General features: G+C 43.2%; 5 protein-coding genes and 1 non-coding gene across 6 annotated transcripts; 4 read left to right on the plus strand and 2 right to left on the minus strand.

Moving 5' to 3' along the window:
* Positions 1-155: 155 nt before the first annotated feature.
* On the plus strand, positions 156-9,126 carry BCR41DRAFT_386716 (hypothetical protein). The gene is made up of 8 exons (XM_022027824.1): positions 156-251; positions 494-829; positions 993-1,086; positions 1,450-3,137; positions 3,320-3,413; positions 3,521-4,938; positions 5,116-5,697; positions 5,806-9,126. The coding sequence occupies exons 2-8, from the start codon at positions 616-618 to the stop codon at positions 9,075-9,077; spliced, it is 7,362 nt and encodes a 2,453-aa protein (XP_021880994.1). The 5' UTR covers positions 156-251; positions 494-615; the 3' UTR covers positions 9,078-9,126.
* A 2,775-nt stretch (positions 9,127-11,901) lies between these two features.
* Positions 11,902-11,972, plus strand: BCR41DRAFT_t78. The gene has a single exon. It is a non-coding gene; the product is annotated as a tRNA-Gly (tRNA).
* Positions 11,973-12,152: 180 nt separating this feature from the next.
* Positions 12,153-14,927, plus strand: BCR41DRAFT_396593 (hypothetical protein; the record flags this gene model as incomplete). The annotated part of the gene is made up of 4 exons (XM_022028823.1): positions 12,153-12,717; positions 12,824-14,131; positions 14,269-14,429; positions 14,523-14,927. 4 exons carry the CDS (start codon positions 12,153-12,155, stop codon positions 14,925-14,927), a joined length of 2,439 nt encoding a protein of 812 aa, XP_021880995.1.
* A 150-nt stretch (positions 14,928-15,077) lies between these two features.
* On the minus strand, positions 15,078-17,390 carry BCR41DRAFT_306327 (transmembrane amino acid transporter protein-domain-containing protein; the record flags this gene model as incomplete). The annotated part of the gene is made up of 9 exons (XM_022020820.1): positions 15,078-15,419; positions 15,519-15,631; positions 15,715-15,820; positions 15,911-15,966; positions 16,099-16,437; positions 16,594-16,728; positions 16,817-16,863; positions 16,967-16,994; positions 17,246-17,390. 9 exons carry the CDS (start codon positions 17,388-17,390, stop codon positions 15,078-15,080), a joined length of 1,311 nt encoding a protein of 436 aa, XP_021880996.1.
* A 942-nt stretch (positions 17,391-18,332) lies between these two features.
* BCR41DRAFT_323025 (HAD-like domain-containing protein) lies at positions 18,333-20,452 on the minus strand. Its single transcript, XM_022021496.1, has 5 exons — positions 20,039-20,452; positions 19,560-19,894; positions 19,189-19,444; positions 18,719-19,077; positions 18,333-18,613 (listed from the first exon to the last, which is right to left on the minus strand). The coding sequence occupies exons 1-5, from the start codon at positions 20,379-20,381 to the stop codon at positions 18,524-18,526; spliced, it is 1,383 nt and encodes a 460-aa protein (XP_021880997.1). The 5' UTR covers positions 20,382-20,452; the 3' UTR covers positions 18,333-18,523.
* A 117-nt stretch (positions 20,453-20,569) lies between these two features.
* BCR41DRAFT_323028 (P-loop containing nucleoside triphosphate hydrolase protein) lies at positions 20,570-24,150 on the plus strand. Its single transcript, XM_022021497.1, has 6 exons — positions 20,570-20,954; positions 21,077-21,122; positions 21,225-21,576; positions 21,672-21,767; positions 21,870-22,852; positions 22,962-24,150. The coding sequence occupies exons 1-6, from the start codon at positions 20,628-20,630 to the stop codon at positions 24,077-24,079; spliced, it is 2,922 nt and encodes a 973-aa protein (XP_021880998.1). The 5' UTR covers positions 20,570-20,627; the 3' UTR covers positions 24,080-24,150.
* Positions 24,151-24,152: the final 2 nt, after the last annotated feature.

The following is a 24,152-nucleotide window of genomic DNA, read 5'->3' on the forward strand; positions in this document are numbered from 1 at the left end:
AATAATAAGAACAATAAGAATAATAATAACAACAATAAAGAAAAAAGAGTATCATGTTTGATGTCATCATTGCCTCTAACGCTTCAATGACTCCCCTTCGCTTCTTATTTCATATTCTCTGTTCATACGATTGGACAGCGCAACCGAGCGGTACACCGAGACGCTCAACTCGGCCCTCACCTATTTCAGTTCCTTGGCCCAGTCTAATGCAGGTTGGAAACGTCTCTCCTCTGCCTCAGTTCGCCCATTGAGTATGTGCGACTCGAAACTTTTTTTCTTAAAAAAAAAAAAAAAAAAAAAAAAAGAAAAAAAGAGGATGCTTTGTAGAAGCAAGCAACTGAAGATTGATGCATCATTATCTGACTTTTCCCCCATATACTTTCTTCTCCTTTCTTTCTCTGATTCTTTGACTCTTGTATCATTGTCATCTTATTACGTGTTGTCCATATGTCCATTTGTAAATGGATATTTGCGATTTAATGACCCTGAAAAGGAAACAGTCATTTAGGATCCCCCACTAGTGGAAAGGGTGGCGGCCCCTTCTCGTCATCGTCAACGCCATCATCTCCTAATACTAATCGGAGTAGTCAGCACTACTATCACCATGATGATTCCATGTCTAATTTGCAAAATGGACCTCCAATGCCATCTTCGGCAGCCTCTGCTGCGATCGAGTCACTCTTACCCTCGATATCAGTGTCTAAGAAAAGTGTACCTGGTAAATCAGCCGAGATTGTCAGAGCTAGTATTACTTTGCCCGGTCTGAACGAACAGACGGATCTGGAAGACTGGAGAGCTGTGCTTGAATGTCCAGGAGCAAGGAAAATTTGTAAGGATCCATTTATGAATGACTATATTAATACATTTTAAAATCATGCATCGATGTGTTTGTTTTAGAAGTTCATTATGCCCTGAATCCAGACGTTTCTCACAGATGATCAATTATTCTGATCACATTAAAAAAATGATAACAACAATAATAAACAAATTAGGGGATCCAATGGTGGATAGCTCAACTGTACTAATGACCCTGGACGACTCAACTTGTATCACCAAAACAATCTTCAAAACCACATGGCCAGCAAGGTAGGCAGAGGGGATAAATTTCGCAACATCTTTGAAAAGCCTTCTTCCCAACATTAAAATAGTCAATAACTGACAAACGTTTTTGTCAATCTTTCTTGAGTGGATTCGACGATGTTCAAATGCTGTAAAGCAGAAAAAAAGAAAAAAAAAAAAAAAAAAAAAAAAAAAAAAAGGAAAATCTCATGCATTCGGTCTTTTTAATTTTTTTTTTTTACCGTTGCCCGATTTGATATGTATCTTTTGGGAAATGAAAAGGGAGGATCATGTTGTACCACCAAGCAAGATTCTTTGAGATAATTCTGTGGGGTTGGGCTCTTTTTTTTTTTTTTTTACAAATGAATTAACACAATGATTGAATCTCAGCCCTAGAGACGCCCTTCTAATCGAGACAACGCTTTTGGATCACAATGCAGTGCTACATATTGCTACATCAATCAAGCCATCCGAGGATGACCCTATCTTTATGCGACCCTCTCCTCCTCATGTCCGCGCATATCTTCCATTGGTTGTGTGGCATATTCAGCTTGTTCCTGCAGATATTGAAGATACGATCTCTTTTACCTCGTTCAATTCCTTGGCAGCAACTCATAGTAAACCTGTCATGCCGCGACATTCTATCCGTGTCAGTTTTTATTACCAAATCGACATGAGAGGTTGGGCCGTCAATTCATCAGTTTCTATGCAGTCCCACGTTCCGTCCTGCATTGCTAATGTATATAGGCTATTGAGACGACAAGGCGTTCCACCCCATGTCAGTCGACACAGTGCTAGGATACAGTTGGATCTAAACGAGTACGACCCCGCTACAGGAATCTATGAGCTCCGATATGATGTCATTCCGGCAGATTCAGACGACTTGTTGATAGACCGAAAGACAGTATCGAGCGCATTAAAGCAATTTCGATTAGGAGGCTCCTCATCATTGGAGGAAGGGCCAGAGTTGATCATTCAGGAGAATGCCAACGATAACAATAACGACGCTAGCATCAAAGAGGATCCGTCGACGACTATCCCTCCAGAGCATGTATTATCTGATGATGACGAATTAGATGAGATAGAAAATGAACTCTCAGACGATGCTACATCCTCACAACAAGTCGGATACGTGGATGTAGAACTAGATGGCGAGAAATGGGGTTTAGGAAGTGACATTGTGGTACATATCTTTATGAACGATATTGAAGATGAAGAATTTGTACGGGAACATGTGGAATGCCTCAAATATATGGGCCGAAATCGATATATTCTTCGAATGAAACATACAAATATTGAGTCCAATCAAGGCGCTACCAATGTCAAACTACGGATTGAACGTATTCCTCAACAACAGCAGAATGCTGGCGGTGCTGCTAATTTGATGACGCATCAGCAGCTCTTGTTTCAACGTCAGCAGCAGGAGCAGGAACGGTTATTGCAACTTCAGCAACAGCAGGAGCAGCAACAACCTGAACAGACGGGTTCAGACCATGCCCATGTATCCGACCCAAATGGACTCATTGTTTCTGTTAATGGTCATGAAAAAAATATTCGTCCATTCCGTAGGTCGTCTCTTCAGAATGGAAGCAAACGAGGCGGTATGTCGCTTCAGGAACAACTAGAGCTCAGTCAACAAATTGTGGAAGAAGTTAATGAAAATTCTGGTCATTGGCGTTCCGAATCCGATGGAGCAGAAGTGCACGAAAACAGCAGTAACAGCGGTGGTGGGAACAAGAGCACTACTTTCCCTCTATTGCTGATGTCTTCTTCAATGTCAGCAACAAAGCAGAGTTTATTTCGAAGTAATCGCAGTTTCTTGAGTAATGGTACCAGCACCATGACTTCTGGAAATACGAATCCTAGCAAGGTAAACAACAGCTATAGTTACTTTAGCTCATTGTTGAATGAGCCAACGACATCATGGAAACATGTCACGAAACAGCGTGGAGTCCAAGTGTCGAAGCTTGATGTTCAGGGCCATGCTCCAGGGATTGTTAAAGGGGAGGGCATCTTCGAAGATTTCTCGATCTGGGATATCAAAGCGGCCCTGGACTGTCCATCTGCACGCAAGATTTGTAAGTTTTTTTCTTTCTTTCTTTCTTTATTTTTTCTTCTTCTCCTTTAATGGCCATCCATTCCTCTTTCATGAGCCTGTTGTTTCTGCTAAATATGGGATCGAGCTATACTATGGCTTCGTAAAAAGTGATTGAAATTGTTAGTTGATAACCCCTGTTATTATTGCTGCAATTATCATTAGGGGACAAAATGTTTGATGAATCTCACATGCTTCAACATGTCACACCGAGCTCAACCCTTAATTATGTGAGGTTGAAAGGATTCTGGCCAACAAGGTAAAAGAGAGAAAAAAGAAAAAAAGCAAGCAATAAAAATTGTATGACCATCTTCACAACTATTAACACGTGCTATCGTCGCTACTATCGCTCTACATGAAAAATAGTCCCAAGGATATGGCGGTCCTGAACACAACTTTCATAACTAAGGAAGCGATTCATTTTTTTGCAACTTCTGTTGACGATACAAACCAATACCCCTCCATCCCACCTCCTGTATCTCCATTTGTTCGATCTGAGCTTGTAGTATCTGGCTGGTATTTGGAGAAAGTTAAGCCTCAGAGTACTCGAATTGTGTATATTGCCCAGGCAGCTCCTACGGGCTGGATGGTTCCTGGGACGACCCTTAGCGCAATGACAACAGAGATGCCTCTCTGTGTTGCAGAGATCATTAAGTACTTAAACACGTACGGCAGTCCTCCAACTTTGGTCAGTATTCGTAGAGGACGTGCACTGGGTATAGAGTACTCACATACTAAGACAACCTACCGCCTCGAGTATATCCCAGACAGCAACCCAATCTTTTCAGGGCAGAGGGGGGCCGCTCAACAGCAGCAACAAGCATCTTCTGTCAGAGAGAGCACTATTGATATCACTGCAGATGTTGGAACGCCTGACAATTCACAGACCCATTCTCCGAAGCTTGCTCCGGCAGACAAATTGCTCGCTGAAATCCGTTTGGATGCTCGGGTCTGGGCATTCAATGGGGATTGTGATGTTACGATTGACCCTCCGCCATTCAAAGTCACTTGTAGCTGCGTGCCTCATGATGGACCAGGACTTCGGTTAAGAGTGGAGCACTCAGGCGGGCGAGCAGTTCCTGAAGGGGGAAAAGTTCTGTTGATGGCACGGAAGCCCGCGAAGGCAGGGTGTGGTCTTGTAGTAAACGGTGTGCCTGTCAAGATGCCATCTCTCGAGCACCTTGAAGCATGGACAACAGCAATGCAATGCAAAGCAGCAACAGCAGCAACACCCTCTGAAAGAGAAAAGGATAGAGCGTTGACGATGTCTTTGATGGATGGCGCTCTGTCGGAAAAGGAGAAGCAGGATGATGATGAAGATGACGATAATGATGACAGGCCGGGAGCAGTTGGATCGAAGGTCAACAGTAGAGAAGCTTCCTCTGCATCGTCTCTTTCCCCAGGAAGTAAAGTAACCGGGAAGACTTCATTAGATCCCTTAAAGATAGCAAGCATGAAGTCCTCTAGCCATGGCGACGGCACTGGCTACAACAGCGACAGTGGTAATGAAAATGAGGCAACTAAACAGCGCGGACATAAATCATCCTTGAATCCCTTTCAGTATGCTCAGGGAGCTCTGGATTTGTTGATGAAGATCAAAGCTGATTCTGAGGACAAATGGTCGGTTGTGTCAGATACAAAGAGTGGTATGAAGGTCACAAAACGGTTCATGCCGGCCGAAATTTCTGATCAAGTTCCGCTAGTCCGTGGAGAGAAGGTCATTGAGGGGTTCTCATTGGAGGAAATCGCAACTGTCATCAGCACTCTTGGAACAAGGTCTAAACGTAAGTTTTTTTATTTTATTATATTATATTTTATTTAAAGCCAATCTTGCTCAAGAAATTGGCCAGGGCCATTTATTAATACCGCCTACATTTCTTTTTCTTTTTCTTTTTCTTTTTGCTATTCTTTTTACTCCTTCATCTCTCGGTATTGCAATTTATTGCTATCTGTAATCATAGTGGACGGCCTGTTCGATTCTGGGGAAATGCTAGAGTCATTCGGCTCAGGATGTGCGATCTTTCATCATGTACTCAAGAGCTATTTCCCATTACCACTCCCTGCTCGAGACCTTTACTTCGTCACAGCTACAGCTGCTGCAGAAGCTGGTGCACGCTGTCCACAAATTGTTATTGTCTCCACATCCATCCCACCTGAGGCTGCAGTAGCCACTCCACAACATTTATTCCCTTCACCATCAGCTCAAACAGAGCCCCTGATTGAAGCAGCATCTTCGCCACTGGCAACAGCATCGTCATCAAAGCTGAAAGCAACCCAGAGTCGCCCTCTTGCGCATTTACATCTTTCGGCCTGGATTCTGGAAGGCATTGATCCATATAGTTCCAGTCATCATCCGATTCCATCCACTCGTGTCACTTTTATGACAGCTTTAGATTTGGGCGGGTCGGTTCCACAAAGGATCAGCGGTTTGCTTCAAACTACTTTCCCCAAGATGATTACTCAAGTTGAAAGCTATCTACAGCAACAAGCAACACCACCTATTGTACGCATTCCAACACAGATGGTCATCCAAAATATTTCAGGTAAAGATAATCTTTGCGAGGAAAAACAAAAAAACAAAAAAAAAAAAAAAAGGATCACCTTGTCTTATCCATTGTAAATAATCCATACTTTTTATTCAATGTACATAGACACAGTATCAATTGACGAAGAGCGAGAGAATGGGGTGCCATGGATACTACCCAATGTATCACCTTGGACCCCACCTGCCAGCAAGATGCTCTTTTCAGAATTTAATCAGAAAGATTCATACTGTGAGATGTTGCTACTTTTTGATCAATTTCAGTTGCACCCTTCAAGACTTGCTCTTGCTGCTGAAAGGCGCCTCCGGGAAGCGAAGAAGAAACATCGGCAGCTGCGGCGTGGAAAGTCACGCGTCTCAAAAGAATACTCAAATTTGTCCTATCATGCAGATGGTGATTTTAGCGATCAGGAGTTACAAGAGGCTGAGGAGAATAAGGAGGAGGAGGAAGGGATCAAACTCGAGAACAAGGGAAAGAATAAGAATGAAATATCTAAAAACAACGATGACGGAAAGGATGAGTGGAATTCTTTAAAATCGAAGCAGCGAACTGTACTAGAGTTGGTCTTGGATTTAAAACAGTACCCCATGGGTTATAACATCATGACCAACATTAAGGTCGACCCCGAGTTCCTGCTCCAACAAAAGCAGCAACGTGACAAGAGATTTGCGCAAGGTAGCCATCAGCATCAGCCTTATCACCCACTCATGTTGACAAACGCAACGTCGAAAACCAAGCTGATAGGATCAACATCTTCAACAACATTGACAACCAACATGAGTGCTCATTACAGTGCTACAGGCACTAGTACGAGCAATAACAGTAGCAGTGGACTCAAATCTATTAGCGGATTAGACCATGCAGTAGCTGCTACCCCTAGTACAAGTAGTACTGCCACCACTGTATTTGATAACAGCAATGCTCGACACTCCTTAGATGGCCATGACTCAATGCGTGCTGCTACCTCTTCAGAGGCTGCCAGTAGTGGAACAGGCATTGCGGCAGTGTTAGGAAGCTCTGCTAATGTCCCTCGAGCACTTCCATCATCAATGTCACTGATTAGGATTTTGCCACCGCCTATTACTGTTAACGTTGTTGATATTCCACCAGCGCCTTCACATTCTTCTTCACTCTCAGGCACTTCAAAGCGAAGAAAACACTTGATTATTGTCACTGTTCCTGAAGCTGAGAGTAGTATGGTGCACGTCAATGCGCAACAAACCGTCTCTGTTATGGGCCCACAGGCAATCAAGGCAACTGGTAGCGGCGCCGCTGCCCCACGTATTGTCCCCGGTACCACCACCCCAAAACCAATAGTTACCACGAGCTTTGTAACAGGGACAAACTCCACAGATTTCTTACCTGAGGATCGCCACAACACTGAGCCAAAACAATCTCGACGCCAGCACCATATATCTCAGGACTCAGATACTGTGATGGATATACTTCCGCCGTCTCCTCTCTATCCTGGGAAGTTACCGCAAGGACGGGCGACAGTGATGCCTAGTACAACGGGCTTGGTTCCTAACAACTCGAGGCATCATCAACCATCCATCCCAACTACAACTGTCTTTACATCTGTCGCAGCATCAGCAGAAGTTGAGACACGTCTTTTCCAACTTGGCATTAAGATCGATCGTTTGGAGCACAAGGATCTGGACCATGAAACTTTAAAAAGGGCCGCCAAAAACGACGTAATGAATTCATCATCCTCCCCATCCAATGAAAAAGAATGGCTAGGAAAAGTCATGGTGGATGGACTGCCAGTTGAAGTGATTACGAGTTGGCCAAGGCATGAACTTGGATACCTGGATGGTATGATGGAAACGGAAGTGGAAGATGAAGAACAACAACATATTGAGGATCAAAGACATAGTAGTTCTTCATTGAGAGAGAAGGGTCCGGATAAGAAGAAAGTTTCTTCAGGTAGAAATGATGAGGGAAACTATCTTATCGAAGAAAACCCTGTTAAGGCTGAGATTGTGGCTGACGAAGATCGCCAAAGGCGCCGTAGCACCACTATTACACGTCGGAAAAGTCATAGGCACCAGCAGATTGTTAAGGTGTATGAGGGTCTGGATCAGGAAGGTCAGGAGGAGTCCAAGTCATCATCATCTCATAGCTCGCGTAGGACACTGGACCGAAACCTCTCTAGTAGCTTTAGAGCCAACCGCAACAACGACAGTGCTCAACCTACTAGCTCCATGTATGGCTTGTCTAATATCTTGATGAACGTTGGGCTATTCGGAGCTGGATCTCAGAAAAAGGGATCACGAGATTTGAAAGCCTCAGCCAGAGGCAGCTGCTATTCTGATATTGATTACAGAGACTTGAACCATGATAATAATGACAGAACGATACGTGCAGGCAAAAAGAGTATGAATAGAGGTAGCCTTGGGGCGACCTTAAGCAATAGCAATAGTAACAATCATCATGGCAGGAACAATAACAACAATGAAAAGCATGGTGGGGCTTACAAGTCTTCAGATCATCATGATTTAGACTTGGAAAGTTTGCATGGATCGATTGTTTTCAAGGATGATGATGTGTACACAGATTCGGATAGAAAGGATGACTATGGCCATGACTATGCTAGGCAAGAGGCTTCTGAACGAATAGCACGACGGCAAAACGGCTCGATAAGAAGAAGGAGAGAAAGTGAAGATAATTTCACTGTAGTCTCCAGCGACGAGGAAAGAACTTCTAAAGGATATTTTTCGAAAAATCAAGGCGATGAAGTTCGAAGGAGGAGACGTGGCAGTCGCAATGGTGATGAAGCACAGCAGCAGCAGCGTCATTATGAGGGCCCTGAATTCCCTTCCAGATCTCTTCAGAATAATCGTCATCGTCGTCGCAGTAGCCGCTCATCCAACATTATACATAGCCACAACCTTTATCGTTCTTCAATGAGTAATGGTGGCGGTAGAGGCCAGACTGTTGACCGTCGATATGGGTCTACGAATGGCGCGGATCATCCTCGTTTTAGAGGAAGTCAGTTGTATGCATACAGTTTTAGGAATCTGTTTTGGACTGCAGCGGTCTGTTTTATCATGGGGCTGTTATTGAGGATCTATGTAATAGGACCGTCGTATACCAAGACTGTAGTATCTTCAGCATTCGAAAGTGCAGGGTTCGATTTAGGTGGATCAGGGTCAGGCTCGGGTTCATCGAGGGGACCTACTACCTATTATTATTACCATACTATACCTAAGAAAACTGCGCCAACATCACAAGACCCACCTTCCTCATCTACTTCCTCATCCTCCACAACAGCAAGAGTTCAAACCAACCAAGAGATCCGAGAGTTGTTTACAGTCCGGAAAGTATTTGGATGGGACTTTGTGCTCTTGGCCTATCCATCGCATAAGGACCAGTCGTAAACCCGGAACAGAACAAAACAAAACAAGAGAAACGCAAAATAACTCTTGGCATTTCACCTTGTAATAAATATAATGCAATTTGTATCACTAGAAGAGGAAAAGAGAGCTTCTTTTTTTTATAACAAGGATTCACGAAGTTTGATAACGAGGACCACAGATTTTTTTTTTCTTTGATAATAAGGACCCACGAGGTTATGTAGGATTTATATAGATGTTAGCTCTATAAATGGGTTGCCCTATTACCGGGGTCGCAAATAAAGCGGTATCCAATAATCGGCTGAAGCCATTGTGGTACCACAAGGACAAAAGCCTTCTGTTGTGAGTCCGAGGCAGAAGCGCGCGCTACACAACATAACGGAGAGGCCCTCGACAGACGGCTACGTAGGATGGCACAAGAGGAATTGGATTCTGTTCCGACAGTGAACAATAAAGCACCTCAAGCCAACGTTAGTCCAGGACTAGCAGATCACACAGGAGTCGTGGTACCACAAGATGTCATGGAAAGCATTCTAAGGCAAAGAGAAAGGTTAGTAGGAAGGGAGAGAATCTCTTTATTCTCTGATGGATCGTTAGAGAATGCAGGAAAGGACTCAGCGCGGATGGCTTTTGGAGTTGTTGCGCAGGAGAACGTGGACGAATACACAGCAGTAATATCTGAAAAAGTTGATGACTATCCCTCATCCACCAAGGCAGAACTGGCAGGTCTATTCGCAGCAATACTTATTAGTCAAGGAATGTACCAATAACAGTCTATGTAGACAATATGGCAGTAGTTACGCAGTTCAAACCCCTGGTGAGTGGAAGAGAGGGATGCACGGAACGACAACGACTTCACTCAACTTATGCTATATGGTGGGCAGCAGTTTATAACGCATTCGTTCGACAGGGCCGAAAAGTCAACGTAGTCTGGATTAAGGGACATGTAGGCAACAAAGGCAATGAAAAGGCTGATCAGGTAGCCAAGGAGGGACACTTTAGTGAACTGTGGAAATTGAAGGAACAGGAATACAATGACTTCAGATGTCACGCTTTCTTCAATGGAGACGTAATAGAGGACGACCTTCGCCGACTCCTGAAACTACAATCTGCTGTCAGGACGAATGCGACCTGGAGTGTGCAGAACAGGACCAGCCGTTACATCGCAGATTGGAAAGAGATTGATTGGAAGGTGACTCTACACATTATCCACGACGGTAACACCCCAAGAGGGCTATTCACCAGTCCAACTGACTGCCAACGACGAGCTCACAGGGTCAAGAAGCTACATGGCATGCTCCCAACGCTTGCTTACATGAAGCAGTGGAGACCAGATATCTATGACACAGACATCTGCAGAGCGTGTGAATCAGAAAGAGAGGACACAGAGCACCTTCGGAAGTGCCCTATCACAGATGACAAGCAGTTGGAAGGGTGAACAAGAGCGATTGAGGATATCAATCGCGACGGACAAAGGGCTCTAGCGAAGGAGAGGAAACTTTGGGAAGACAAGTTGCGTCGGGCACTGGCATCAGGGCAGAAGCAGATTGGCAGGGTACCTACGTTCATGCCAGCAAGCGAAGAGGTGATATGGGCGTCATTGGAAGCCATGTACAGAGGAGCTGCTGCAATTCGACAGACGGCTGAATTGTGTTACGACGATGAAGGAGATGAAGATGGCGGCGGTGAGAGAGCCATCAGGACAGTCCAAGACCTTTGCCATGGGTTGGTGCCGAAAAACTTGGTCAAGAATTGGAAAGATACTTTCAAGACAACCGCATCTATTGCAAAATATGTGGTTTGCAGATTCATCAAAGCTATCGAGGAAATCGGAAGGACTGAGATCTGAAACAGACGCTGTAAAGTCACTGTCGACTGGGAAAGAACTAAAGGCATCACCTCTGCGAGCAAACGCGCCAGGGAGCGCACCTGTGTTGGACAGCACAGACGTAGCAGAAGTGGTTTCTTAGGACCTACCCTGAGACCACGACGAACAGCTGACGTGAAAGCGATCAGGACGGAAGCTGACCAAAGAGTAGCGAGGGAGCTATCGGCAACAATTAGAACTGATAGTAATGGAACGGCTGGGAGGGTGTCGCTTTTTGATGATTGAGGACTGCGGCTAGAAGATGACTTTCGCGCACAACAGGCTAAGTAGGGAGCAGGGCTCGTCACAGGTTCCGTAGGGATGAAGACTTACCACTCATGCTGACGTGGTTTGTGAATAGGATGTTGTACAGTGGCAGTTCAACGATGTGGTTAAGACCGATTATTAGAAAACGCTTTATTTGGGCCCCATTTATAGAGCTAGCGTCTAAATAAATCATACTTTTTTTTTTTTTTTTTTTTTTTTTTTTTGATAACAAGGGCCCACGAGGTCATGTAGGATTTATTTAAATGTTAGCTCTATAAATGGGTTGCCCCATTACTGGGGTCACAAATAAAGCGGTATCCAATAATCGACCGAAGCCGCATCGTCATACTGCCACAGTACTACATCCTGTTCATAAACCACGTCAGCATTGAGTAGACTTCCTTGGTCCCAGAGGACCTGTGGCACGGCTCTACTCCCTACTTGGCCTGTTGTGCGCGAAGGTCATCCTTTAGCCGCTGTCCTCAATCATCAAAAATTTACAGCTTTCCAGGCGCTCCATAATCGCCAATTCCACCTGCTGCCGGTAGCTTGCCGCCCTAAATAAATCATACATGACCTCGTGGGTCCTTGCTATTAAAAAAAAAAGACTTTATGACATCTCACCAGAACTGATCACGTGATCACTGAGCGCTTAAACGCGTGCGATACGTACTTAGAATGTATAGTACTAAAATGATTCTCTTATCGCTGATAGCGTGGTTGGTTTAGTGGTATAATTACCGCCTGCCACGCGGTAGACCCGGGTTCGATTCCCGGACCACGCATTTCTTTTATATATTGCATTTTTTCTCCAGAATCACAAGCCACGTTGTAAAACGTTTTCCTGGAAATTGATCTTTGGCACACAGCAATATCTTGGTTCTGAATTCTAATTTCTTATTGTGCTCATTTCGAAATACTTAGAACTAAAGAAACAGGTGTCTAGAAACGGAGGAACAAAGATTATGGATTTTTCATCCTCAACTAATCCATGGAATGCAGCACATTCAAAGGACAATCACTCTTGTCAGTCTCAGTCCGAGCCCTGTTATTGCCATGATAAAGAACGAGCGCAGGATGATGGCCTCAAGGCATTCTTGCCACCAGGGTTTGATTCACTTGAAGAATATTTAGCTAGCCTGCAGTCGTTTTTGGCCCGTTGTGAACCGATTACGAATCTTATGATTGTCGATTATTTCACAACCAACTCTTGGGAGACTCGGATGCCTCAAGAGTGGAGAGATGCCTTCGAATCAGATCAAGGAAGGCTTAGCTCATTGGATCTAATGGAGCTTGTCAGTCTTGGGAAACTGAGAGATTTTAAAGCAGCCCCTGCGTGTCCAAAGTCAACAAAGTCATCATCATCATCACCCTCACTAGTATTAACGTCTTTATCAAAAGCCACTACGGACTTGTGCTCTGGATCTTCAAAGAGGGTAGACCAAGAGCCACAGGATTGGCCAGAGTCACTAAAAGAGTTTGTCAGCATGGTTAAAAGGCTCTCAATCAATCGAACTCTTGACCCAGAGTGTGAGTTCAACGTTTTTTTTTTTTTTTTTTTTTTTTTTGTGAGGATATATCTAAAATTCGTAGCTTTAACTAATCAGTTCTGGTCATATTTTCTTGTCAAGCAAAGTCACAAAGTTCAAAAACACGCTTGATATTCACTTAATTCCAGGAATGTCACCAAAGAAGCTTCATGAGGTCGAGATTTTGAGTGGCTTGATAGCTTCATATGCAAAGGATCATGCAATCAGATCAGTTATTGATCTAGGTGCGGGACAGGGTTATCTGAGCAGGGTTTTAGCCTTCCAGCACCAGCTGTGTGTTCTAGGAGTAGACTCAAATACAATTCAGACATGTGGTGCTCAAACGACACAAAAGCGGACAGAGAAGCTTTTTGTCAACAAGTCAAAATTGAAAAAACTGGGCGGAAGTAACAGAAAGGGTAGAGAAAAGGTGCCATCTCTCTCTTCGAAACAAAGTCAAAGCAATCAAGTATCTATGCCATCCTTTACAACCGGAGCAATAACATCGACAACAACAGCTTTGACGGAGAGCTCATCACCACTTCTATCACCGGTGGTAGAAACATCAGGATTGGCAGTAATGGGTGTTACACCTATTGATACGATGACAACTAATTCAGGGCCAGTGTTTGATAAAGCAGCTACGCTTGCGGATGAAACACCCTTATTGATTCCGGCATCATCCTCTATGGCTTCATCTTCGACTGTATCAGATTCTGCATTACCAAAACCATGTAAAAAGCTTAAAACTGGAACGAGGTCTAGCAGCAGCCCTGCAAATCCTGCGACAGGAAGTAGTAATGGTTCATGTAAAAAGACTAACCGGTCCAGGAGATCAAGAGCAAAACGAGAGGAAACACAAAATATTCCTGGTTCAGACACCTCTACCGAGACTGCTGTATCAACTTCTGGATCAACAGACATTCCGAATATATCAATCTCCACGTGTGATGCCTCATTAAGCTCGCACACAACAAATCATATAGATAAAGAGCAGCTGAAGCAGGAAGAGGGAAGCAAAACTGCATTTGATTCTGCAAGTGATCCAAACCTTGCAGCCACACCAGGAAGTAACTTTCAACTGCAACATATCACACATCATATCACTGCAGCTACATTGCCTACATTACTGAAAGAGCATTTCCCAAAGAAACCAAAGTGTGTGGCAGCTCAAACATGTGAAAACAATGACACCCACCTACAATTAGGGCATCGCCAGGACTGTATACCCGATGATGAAGAAGAAGAAGAGGGTCGTTGGACGCTATGTGGGCTCCATGCGTGCGGCGATTTGACTAGCAATATGATTAAGCTTTATCTCGAAAGTTCTGCAACTTGCTTATTCAGTGTTGGATGTTGCTATCATTGGATCACAGAGCGATTTGACAAAGACGGGAATATCGCCATCTCTGACGGTATAAGGACCATCTTGTTTCTTGTTTGTTGCTTTGTAAGCGGCAAGACATTTATACAATATTGAGCATATTTACACACGTTTAATTGGTTGATTGATTTTTTTATTCTCTTTTATTTTTATTTTTTTCTAAACTAGGAACTCATGGTTTTCCGTTGAGCACAGCATTCAATCGACATTCGATTCATCTGGGTGAGCATGCCAAAATGATTGCTTGCCAGTCCCCAGAGCGATGGCTCAAGTATCAAAAAGAGACTGAGGATGCTATTCATGGTCATTATTTCCGTGCACTTCTTCACGTAGGTTTTTTTATGTGTTCACTGACTGTATTCAGTGTCAACCAAAAATTTCAGCATTACTAATTATGTCTTTGTTGTCTTTTTCAAAATAAGAAACTCATGGTAGAAAGAGGGCTGTATCCAGGACCTCCAGCTGTTGCGCCTGTATTAGGGAGAATGGGGAAACATCGATTGAAAGGGTTTCCTCATTACCTTTCCACTGCGATTAATCGTTTGCATTTACCGACTGATGTTATTAAACCTGAGGAGGCGCAGGCTGCATACGAAGAGTTTTTGGAACAAGATTTATACAGGATTGGGATTCTGTGGGCTCTCAGAACAATGCTAGGTCCCCTATTTGAAGGGATGATATTGCTTGATAGAGCAACATATTTGTATGAGAATATTGTTGAAAGAAATGACAAGAATGCTGTCAAGAAAGGATCCGTACAATTAATAGCAGGATTTGATGTTGTAGAGAGTCCACGGAATATGATATTGATTGCACTTAAAGACTAATGTTATTTTGCAGATTAAAATATTAATAATATTGATAACAATAGTAACAATAGTATTTGATAAATTGTAGAGGATAGTTGGGCATATTGATGTGCTTAAATGAAGCTATGTATACAAATGAGTAAGAGGAAAGGAGTGATTCTCTATATTTTACACGGAGCAACTCGAAGCTCCTGCATCCTTGGGTTCCATGAAATGTTGTAAAGAAAAAAACGTGCTAAGGATCATGACTGCAATCCCAAAGCCCACACACATCAGGTGCGGAAGCTTTTTAGTTGACCATAAAGGCCCTGATACAAGCTTCAAATAGCACATTGGTGGCAAGATAAATGCTAGAGCCGTGGCCGAGAACCCGCCAGTTACCTCGAGTACAAATCCGAGGTTACATGTCAGAAGTGCGATGAATAATGCTACTCCTACAAGCCCTGTTGTAATAATAAAATGACGCTTGATAGAGAAGGGTAACCCTGGGAAGTAGTAAGTCTCAATAACCTACGTATAAAAAAAAAATTAGTACATTTTAGTGCAATTAGGACATTTTAAATTCATGAGCCCAAATAATATTACGATTAATATGTTATAGAACCATACCTCGCGACAGACAAAAGCTTCGAGTGGAAGGGTTGTGAACATGTTCACACCAAAGCAGAAACGCGCGATGTTAATGATAAAGTTGTCCGATGCAAAATTGTTCAAGATGTTTCCTACATTATTGAGTTATTCAGCTTAATTAACTGTTAACGTAATCCAGTTTTTTTTTACACTACAAAAGCATTTAATCACTGACCTTGCGTCATATCGGAGAAACTGAGATATCCTGAAAGTGCCAAGATCAAACAGGCCAGAAGCGAGACCACCATACTCATATGTGTAACTAGCTTTACACGGTTTATCTATATTGAACAAGAGAACAAAAAGTCAACTTCAAATCTACTCTTGATTTAGTCATTCGAGGAAAATTTCCTACAAGTGTTAAATCTTACTGTCGGCTTTTGCAGAGAGGAGAAGATTAAGAATGAATTGTGATGGCATACGAACGCTATTCAGGGACCGGTGTTTTGAAAAAAAAAAAAAAAAAAAAAAAAAAAGATTAATGGTACGCACAATAATGATGGTTGAACAGAGCTATCTAATAACTCGATTGATAATTTGGTGAGCAGGGAATTCATACCAAAACTAATGACGCCAATGGACTGGAAAACTTTTGGTCTAGCAAACGACCAGACCGCATCTGGGTCACCTTTCATTTCTATAGGTGCCCTAGGCCCTTCAATCATGACTGCAATAATGATGATCACAAGCGCCAACATAGCAACGGCGCTCGTTTTGGCTAACTTGGAAATATCTCGATAGAGCGAGAGTGGGTATGAAATCATGACCGTGCAAAATGTAATGACAAATGAACGTCTGGCTATAAAACCCAGCAAAGGCCAATCCTCGATCCCAGGAATTAGTGCCTGGAGTACGTGTGGTAGGGTATCACCCACGATGACGGTGTAGGCACACATAGCTGTTTAGATTGAGGATAGGATGCCATGCAAGTTAGGCGCGAGGATAATAATAGGAATATAAATATATAGATTGGTCAGGAACAGTTTTGGAAAGCATGGTTCGAATTGCTTAAAAACTTTTGATGCAATAATAAGTTTTTGTGTTTATAACACACCTCCAAAGGCAAAAATAAATTGAAAGAGTGAAATGCTGATCAAGCCAGCCTTGCCAAAACAGAACATTAGAAGATCCTGGTACGTGCTTCTTCCAGAAAGCTTCGCACTATGAACTAACAGGCCAACGGTCCAATCTGCAAATAACAAAAAAAAATTAGTTCGAAGTAGAACAGGTCGTATAGCGTCACAACGTTATTTGTTGCTGGCAAGGCGAACCCATACCGACGATCCATGTTATAAGGCATAGTAAAAGGACTCCCATCCCAAGCCTACCAACCAGAAAAGAAAAATTTCAGTTGAGGATAGTCATTAACTAAAACTCCGATGTTGCTATGCTTTTTAGTTCGTTAATTGCAACTTTGGTCATCCTACCCAGCTTCTTGAAACGCAAAGGGAAGACCTAAGAACAAGAACAGATAGATAATAACCATTGTAAAATTGACTTAGTGAAATCTGTGAATGCTAAATCCTATATTTGATTGTGTACATCTCAAGTTCGCAGGATCGTTTACCAATGATGCCTAAAATGTTGGATTCGAAAGGAACAAAGAAAGGGTAAGTTATCAAATTATGAAAAGAACAATTCCTGGGGAAAAAAATAAACCTTAAAAAATGCATTATCCAACGCCCAAGCATTAATTTTTTTCTTACCTGCTCCGATAATGCTGTTGGCCATGTTTAAAAAACTGCTCAGGAGATTGCCTCCATGATCTGGAAGTTTAGCCTCTGGATCAATGTCATGTCCATGGTCTGGTCGATTTCCAATACCACTGCGGTTAGTTCTGTTTCCTGTCATCATTCCAATAGCTTCTTCTTCCTGATCAAAATCTAGATCTCCATCATCATCATCATCTGTTGTCTCGTGTGAGTGGCCAGAAACAAAAGAGTCGTTCGATATCCTTCCATACTCTCCATGCCGCTTTGGCTGTGTTGGCCTAGCTTTGGTTTTCGTCTTCAACTTGGCTTTGTACGAGACCAATGGTACTTTGGTGGAGGCGTCATGGTAATTTCGTGGTTCAAGTTCAAAGTTAAGGTCTACATCACTGTCATCATCATCATTTCCTCCTCCACTTCCGGTAACTCCTAAGGCATTTCGGTTTTGTTCCCTCTTTTTTTGATGAGACTGAAGATCTGTCGTCTCGTTGCTACTTCCGTCACTGCTCTGATTGATATTGTATTGATGACAACCGTTGACTGCTTCAGCGTTTGAGCTATCAGTTCCCGAGGATTGTGAAGAGGAAGCAAGGGGGTGTTGAGAACCATTAAAGTTACTCAAGCCGCTCCTGTCGTTGCTTTCCAAAGCTGGAGAATGAGAGGTAATTGTGGATTGTTCATCACGATTCATGTCTTGGATCGCTTTTATTATAACTATTACTGTTGTTTGTCTTTCTTTTTCTTTTCCCTCTCCTGTAAGTTGCAAGGCTTTATTAGGCGGTATAGAATAGTCTGGACTGGGTGCAGCAGGGCGTAGCTGCAAAAGGGAATGTGAATGGGCGAGAAAATGGATGAATAATATGATTGACGTGATAATCAAGAAGAAAGAAGAAGCAAGAAACAGGACGAAAGCCAAAAAAGAAAAAAGAAAGGCATCTCAACCCTTTGCTTAATTCCTGCTATTCGTTTTCCTTCCTTTCCAAACCTCTAAACAAACACAGGCACGAGCACACTTACACACACAAGGTTTGCAACGGGATCTTTAGCGCGCATCTATTAGTCTATCAGTTTATCACCCGTCATTCAAAGCATCTATAAACGAGCCTTACTCCACGGTCTATGACTTTGTCAGTCTGTTTATTTAAAAAAAAGAGGGTCATTCATAAATACCAGAGGATGCTGCCTGTCTCCTTAATCAGAGTTGGGTAGTGTGAGTGCGTTTCTGTGCAATTGCTATTATACAAAGTCCACTCTGTTGGCTGCATAGCCTCCTCTTTATGCTTTGCCTGATGAGGGCTGCGATGTCTCTGTGCTGTTATCTGTCTCAGCAGCTAGAGCAGCCAGAGCTGCAGGATCAGGACCACCCTAAGGATTATATCATATCGCAGTGCAGAAAATAGAATAAAATAAGAGTCGTTTCTTTTTCTTAAAAGCAAAATAGACGAGATCAAGAGCCTTCTTGTTTCTTACTTTGGTCATAATGTCCCACACAGAGATCTTCATTGATTTGAGCTTACTCTCAAGCTCCTTCTGTTTCTTCAAGTTCTGAGCTGCTTCCTCCTCAACAACCTTATGTGTACGCTTAAAGTGCTCCTGGAACTGTTGACGCTGCTGCTCAAACAATGGCACAGGCGGTTGTTCCTGTTGTTGGCTTCCCAAGCGGAAGATACCGAGCCCCTTTCCCTTCTTATTCTTTTGCTCTTCTTCCCACTGCAAGCGCATCTGTTCTTTCAATTCCTCTTCCCATTTAGCAAATTCTACAGGAATGTTTTTGCCACGGAACTTAGCCAACGGACCGCGAACGTCCTCAACCTCGGTCAACGCAATTGCTAATCAGATCAAAAGAGTATATATGTATATAATGGTTACTTCTGCATGTCTTCAACACTACTTTTTTTTTTCTCCTCTTTTTCAAGAATCTGATTGGGATGACGACGTACTCTCAAGGAATGGAATCATGGCAACCAACTCAGTATCATTTGGATCACCAGTCCATGGTTTCATGGCAATTGAGTTTTCTGGCTGAAGCGAATAAGCATCGGGATTTGAGTCCATAATAATGACTTTGGACAAATCACGGTTCAAATGGGATAGGTCCTTGACATATTTGCCATCAATATAGCGTGTACTCTCCCTGAACAGACGATAGACTGCATATTGGTAAGGATCCAGTTTATCCAAAATGCGAAGCGCGGTCTGAAGGGCAGCCAAAAAAAAGTTATAATCGTTAACATTCCTAAGACCGCTAACGAGTTTTCCAAATAAATATTGCACATTGATCTGCTAAAAATAAATAACGAACAAAACTTACATCAGCTGTCTGCGTAGTAAAGATAACAATTTCGTAATGCTGGAAAAGGTAGGCTAGGAAGTATTCTGCTCCTGGACGCTTAGCAACTCTCCAGCCATGATCCTTGTCCCAGGTCGAGTGAATCAATGTATTATCGAGATTAATCACGAGAGTATAACGCTGTTGGTAAGGCTCTGGTAAAGGATCGGGCAAGAGCTTATCCCAGATCGGATTGGCCATCTTTTCTGTAGCAGCCTTGTACCGCTCCTGTGCTCGACGAACATATCCAGCTAAGAACGACTCATCCGGATGTTTCTCTGCATCTTTGACCCCCTCCTCATCCGGATAGGGGCAACCTTAAAAATATATGAATGGATATATACATGTCATCAGTAATGAAGGAAGAAGAAAAAAAAAAAAAAGAGCTATTAAGAGCATACTGATCTGGAACAAAAGTGATCAATCAAATGATTTGATTAGGATTCTTCAAAATACGTTACCAACATTGTAAGCAAGTCCGACAGCCGAGATTCCTAAGAGTGCATAAAGTGCATAAACAGCAGGACTCGTCGGGGTCTTTTCAATCTTAGAAGGCTTGTTTTTGCCCTTGGGGACAGTAGGTTGCGTGGGACCATGTCCTGTCTTTTGGGCAAGAGCCTCGGCAGCAAGGTTCCTGACGGCATTGCTGGTGCTGCTATTAGAGGAGTTGTTGGTCCCAATAGTGTTTCCTACTTCGTTGACAGGTGTAGCATAAGTGCGTCGTGCGGCCCACACGGGTGAGAGGCGTGCGTTTGCTGTGGGTCGCAAAGACCTTGAAAGAGTATTACGTGCAATAGACGCCATGTTTCCCTTTCTTTCTCTTCTGTGTGAATAGAAATTGTGAGAAGAATGCGATGGAGAAAAAATGTCTTCTTTCGGCGGTTAGAAGGGTAAGTGTAATGAAGCTTCTAAAGGGGGCTTAGAGTGTGCTTGAAGCAGTCACCGTAAATACACAAATCACTTTTTTTTTTTTAGTCCAAGCTCCAGCGTCACAGAAATGTCCTTCTTTGTCAACAACTTTCCCCTTTCCGCTTCCTCATTTATATACCAATGGTCAAGCTAGCGAGGACCGTCACTTCCAAAGTGGGTGCTAAGACTGGCCCTAAGACTAGCTCGAAAGCTGCTGTCAAGGGCGGAACCAAAAGCTCCGCAGGAAAAAAAAATGGTTCGCCTCACTACCGCAAGGGCAAGAAAGCTGTTAAAGACGATGAAGAGGAAGAAGCTTCTGAAATCGAAGAGGTTGCTATGAGCGATTCAGATGTAGACATGGAAGATTCCTTGGTTCCTCGGAAGAAGCCAATGGCTAATCTGGATTTAGACGATTTGATGGGCGTAGATCTAGAAGAAGAGGAGGAATTTATCGCCAATGCCAATATGGTAAGAAGCAGTTTGTGTACTTATTATTGTCCAGGTTTTTAGCATCGTTGGATGACATGCAAATGAGATTCTTATTTATTTAATGCTTTTACGATTGCTTAATCTTGGTGACGGATTGATAGGCTGCCAACAAAAAACATAAAAAATCTGGAGGGTTTCAGTCAATGGGTACGATAGCCGGAGCAGCAAAAGCGAATGGATCTTGGGGAGGTTGTCTACTTGGCTATTGCTAACTATTATACTTTTCATGCATATTATAAAATCTCTTAGGTCTAAGTTTTCCTATTTATAAGGCCATCCTCCACAAGGGATTTAAAGTACCTACTCCAATTCAGCGTAAATGCATTCCTTTGATCATGGAGGGAGGCGATGTGGTTGGCATGGCTCGCACGGGATCAGGAAAGACTGCTGCATTTTTAATCCCAATGCTTGAGAAACTCAAATCGCATTCAGCTAAAGTTGGAGCTCGTGCTGTAATTATGTCACCCTCCCGAGAATTAGCAATGCAGACTCAAAAGGTTTGCAAGGAGCTTGGAAAGCACACTGATCTCAGAAGCTGTATTTTAGTCGGAGGAGACAGTTTGGAGGACCAATTCGCAATGTTGGCTGCTAATCCTGACATGTAAATTATGAGAAATATTCTATATGGATGCTATTGAGTAAGGGAGACACAATGGGAATAGATCTAAATTGACATATATTATTTATATCTTCTAGTCTCATTGCTACACCGGGTCGTCTTCTCCATTTAATTGTCGAGATGGATTTAGATCTGAAGAGTGTTCAGTATATAGTCTTTGATGAGGCTGATCGGTAAGATTCTGATCTAAGAGACTTGTAAGACAAATCATGGTGATGTCCATTTATATTATTTAACAAATGATTGCTGGTTCTGGCTTTTCCGCTCCCAATTAGCCTTTTCGAGATGGGGTTTGAAGTCCAGTTACACGAGATTTTGCACCGCTTGCAGCCCAATCGCCAAACACTTTTGTTTTCCGCGACATTACCCAAACTCCTGGTTGATTTTGCCAAGGCTGGTCTTCAGGAGCCTACGCTGGTCCGTCTCGATGTTGATACCAAGATCAGCAAGGATCTAGAAATGGCTTTCTTCAGCGTCAAACAGCAAGATAAAGAAGCGGCGCTACTGACGGTGCTTCGCAATATTATCAAATTACCATTGACTACTGGAGTTAAGTTTGAAAAAACTGAAGAAAACTCTAAGAAGCGCAAGGTTTCAAAAGATGAAGTGAGCGCAGCAACAGAGCACCAAACCATCGTCTTTGTGTCGACAAAGCACCATGTCGAATACATCTCCAATATCTTGAAGCAAGCAGGCTACCAAGTGTCGTTTATTTATGGATCTCTTGACCAGGCAGCCCGTAAAATTCAAATTGATCGCTTTAGAAAGGGATATACCAATCTATTGGTCGTGACTGATGTCGCTGCCCGCGGTATTGATATTCCCGTTCTCGAAAATGTCATCAACTATGACTTTGTGGACAATTCCAAGGTCTTTATTCATCGTGTGGGACGTACGGCCAGAGCTGGAAAAAAAGGTTGGGCATATTCACTTATCACGCCCGAAGAACTACCGTATCTTATCGATCTACAGTTGTTCTTGGCTCGCAAGATGATAGTAGGCTGTTCGAGCGAGCAAGGCCCAGATTATACCTCGGACATTGTCATTGGAGCACTTCCAAATAGCCTGCTTGAGATTGACAGTGAGTGGGTCAAGAACAATGTCCTCGATGATACCAACTTGCAGGCATTGAGGGGTGTCTCTGTAAATGGTTATAAATTATATTGCAAGTCGCGACCTGCGGCAGCAGTTGAGAGTTATAAGCGTGCCAAGGAGATTGTGGCAATGGATGAATATGCAGAGCTCAATCCATTGTTCGGTAAGCTAAAGCACATTTCTATATAATTAATAACTTATCTGAACTTGCAATTGTTGGTTACTAATCTTTTTTCCCCTTCTGATTTGTTATTTAACATGATTCGAAATAGCCGACTTAGTAGATGATGAGGAAAAGAAACGTGTCGACCTTATAGCTTCAATATCCAATTTCAGGCCTACTGAAACAATTTTCGAGGTTGGTCAGCGTGGTATCAAGGGAGCCACTCAAGCATCGACTGTGATGAAGACTCGTCGTGAGGTTGTTGATAAGGTCATCTCTATGGCTCGACAAAAAAAGGCTGGATTGACTGTGAATCTCTTCCCTAGTGAGGAAGGCGAGAAGGGTAACGGAGAGGCCAGGACCGCTCTTGGACCAGAGGCTACAGAGGCTGAATTAGAAGATGCCTTCAAGCGCACACTGGGATTATCTAAGAAGCGCACTATCAATGGCACTATCAAAGAAAAGCCCACGAGCTTTAAAGACGAGGCGTACTACATGTCTCACACACAACTGGATAATAACACTGAGCGTGGCTACTCTATGGTCAATACTAAAAACTCATTCCTAGAACAAGCTGCAAATGCCACTATGAATTTGAACGGAGATGATCGCGATACTATGAGCAGAACTAAGAACACGATAAAATGGGATGCTAGGAAGAAGAAGTTTGTCAAGGGACTTGGTATTGGGGCTGATAACAAGAAGCTTATCACCACAGAATCAGGCAACAAGATCTCTGCCTCATTCAAGTCAGGACGTTTCTCAGAATGGCAGCAAAAGACTAAGACCAGTCTGCCTCGCACGGGTGAGATGGAGTTGCCATCATCAAAGGCTGCATTGGCTGCGAAGAGATTCCGCCACACACGCCAAGATGAGGCCAAACCCTTAGATCCTTTGGCATACGATTATGAGCGTAAGCTCAAGAGAGCCAAGTTTGAGGAAAAAGAGGCTGGAGCTGGATCTTCCAAAAATGGTCGTGGTGGTAGTCGTGGCGGCCGTGGTGGATCTATGCCTCGTTCAGAATTAAAGAGTGCCACAACAATTGCTAAGGAAAGATTGGCTAAAGAGAAGCGAAGAGAGAAAACGGGACGCCACGCTGGCTCCAAGGTTATCCGAAATAGCCGCGGTGGCGGAGGCGGCTCTTCAAGAGGTGGTCGCGGCTCTTCGAGAGGAGGTGGTCGTGGTACTTCAAGAGGTGGTCGCGGTGGTCGCGGGGGAAGGCGTTAGCATAGGAACGCCAGTTTGTCCCTTGTTTTTACTTACATCCTCAATATATAATAATAATAATAAAAATCACGGA

The sequence above is a fragment of the Lobosporangium transversale genome (genome assembly GCF_002105155.1).
Source record: "Lobosporangium transversale strain NRRL 3116 chromosome Unknown BCR41scaffold_20, whole genome shotgun sequence".
Taxonomy (NCBI): domain Eukaryota; kingdom Fungi; phylum Mortierellomycota; class Mortierellomycetes; order Mortierellales; family Mortierellaceae; genus Lobosporangium; species Lobosporangium transversale.

Coding starts and splice junctions, on each gene's coding strand:
- BCR41DRAFT_386716 (XM_022027824.1), top strand. CDS start 616: ATGTCTAATTTGCAAAATGGACCTCCAATGCCATCTTCGGCAGCCTCT. Junction 4,939..5,115: donor TCTTGGAACAAGGTCTAAAC/GTAAGTTTTTTT, acceptor CTGTAATCATAG/TGGACGGCCTGTTCGATTCT. Junction 5,698..5,805: donor GGTCATCCAAAATATTTCAG/GTAAAGATAATC, acceptor CAATGTACATAG/ACACAGTATCAATTGACGAA.
- BCR41DRAFT_323025 (XM_022021496.1), bottom strand. CDS start 20,381: ATGGCGTCTATTGCACGTAATACTCTTTCAAGGTCTTTGCGACCCACA. Junction 19,895..20,038: donor CGGACTTGCTTACAATGTTG/GTAACGTATTTT, acceptor TATATTTTTAAG/GTTGCCCCTATCCGGATGAG. Junction 19,445..19,559: donor TTACTACGCAGACAGCTGAT/GTAAGTTTTGTT, acceptor GCTGCCCTTCAG/ACCGCGCTTCGCATTTTGGA.
- BCR41DRAFT_323028 (XM_022021497.1), top strand. CDS start 20,628: ATGGTCAAGCTAGCGAGGACCGTCACTTCCAAAGTGGGTGCTAAGACT. Junction 20,955..21,076: donor TTATCGCCAATGCCAATATG/GTAAGAAGCAGT, acceptor ACGGATTGATAG/GCTGCCAACAAAAAACATAA. Junction 21,123..21,224: donor TGGAGGGTTTCAGTCAATGG/GTACGATAGCCG, acceptor AAAATCTCTTAG/GTCTAAGTTTTCCTATTTAT.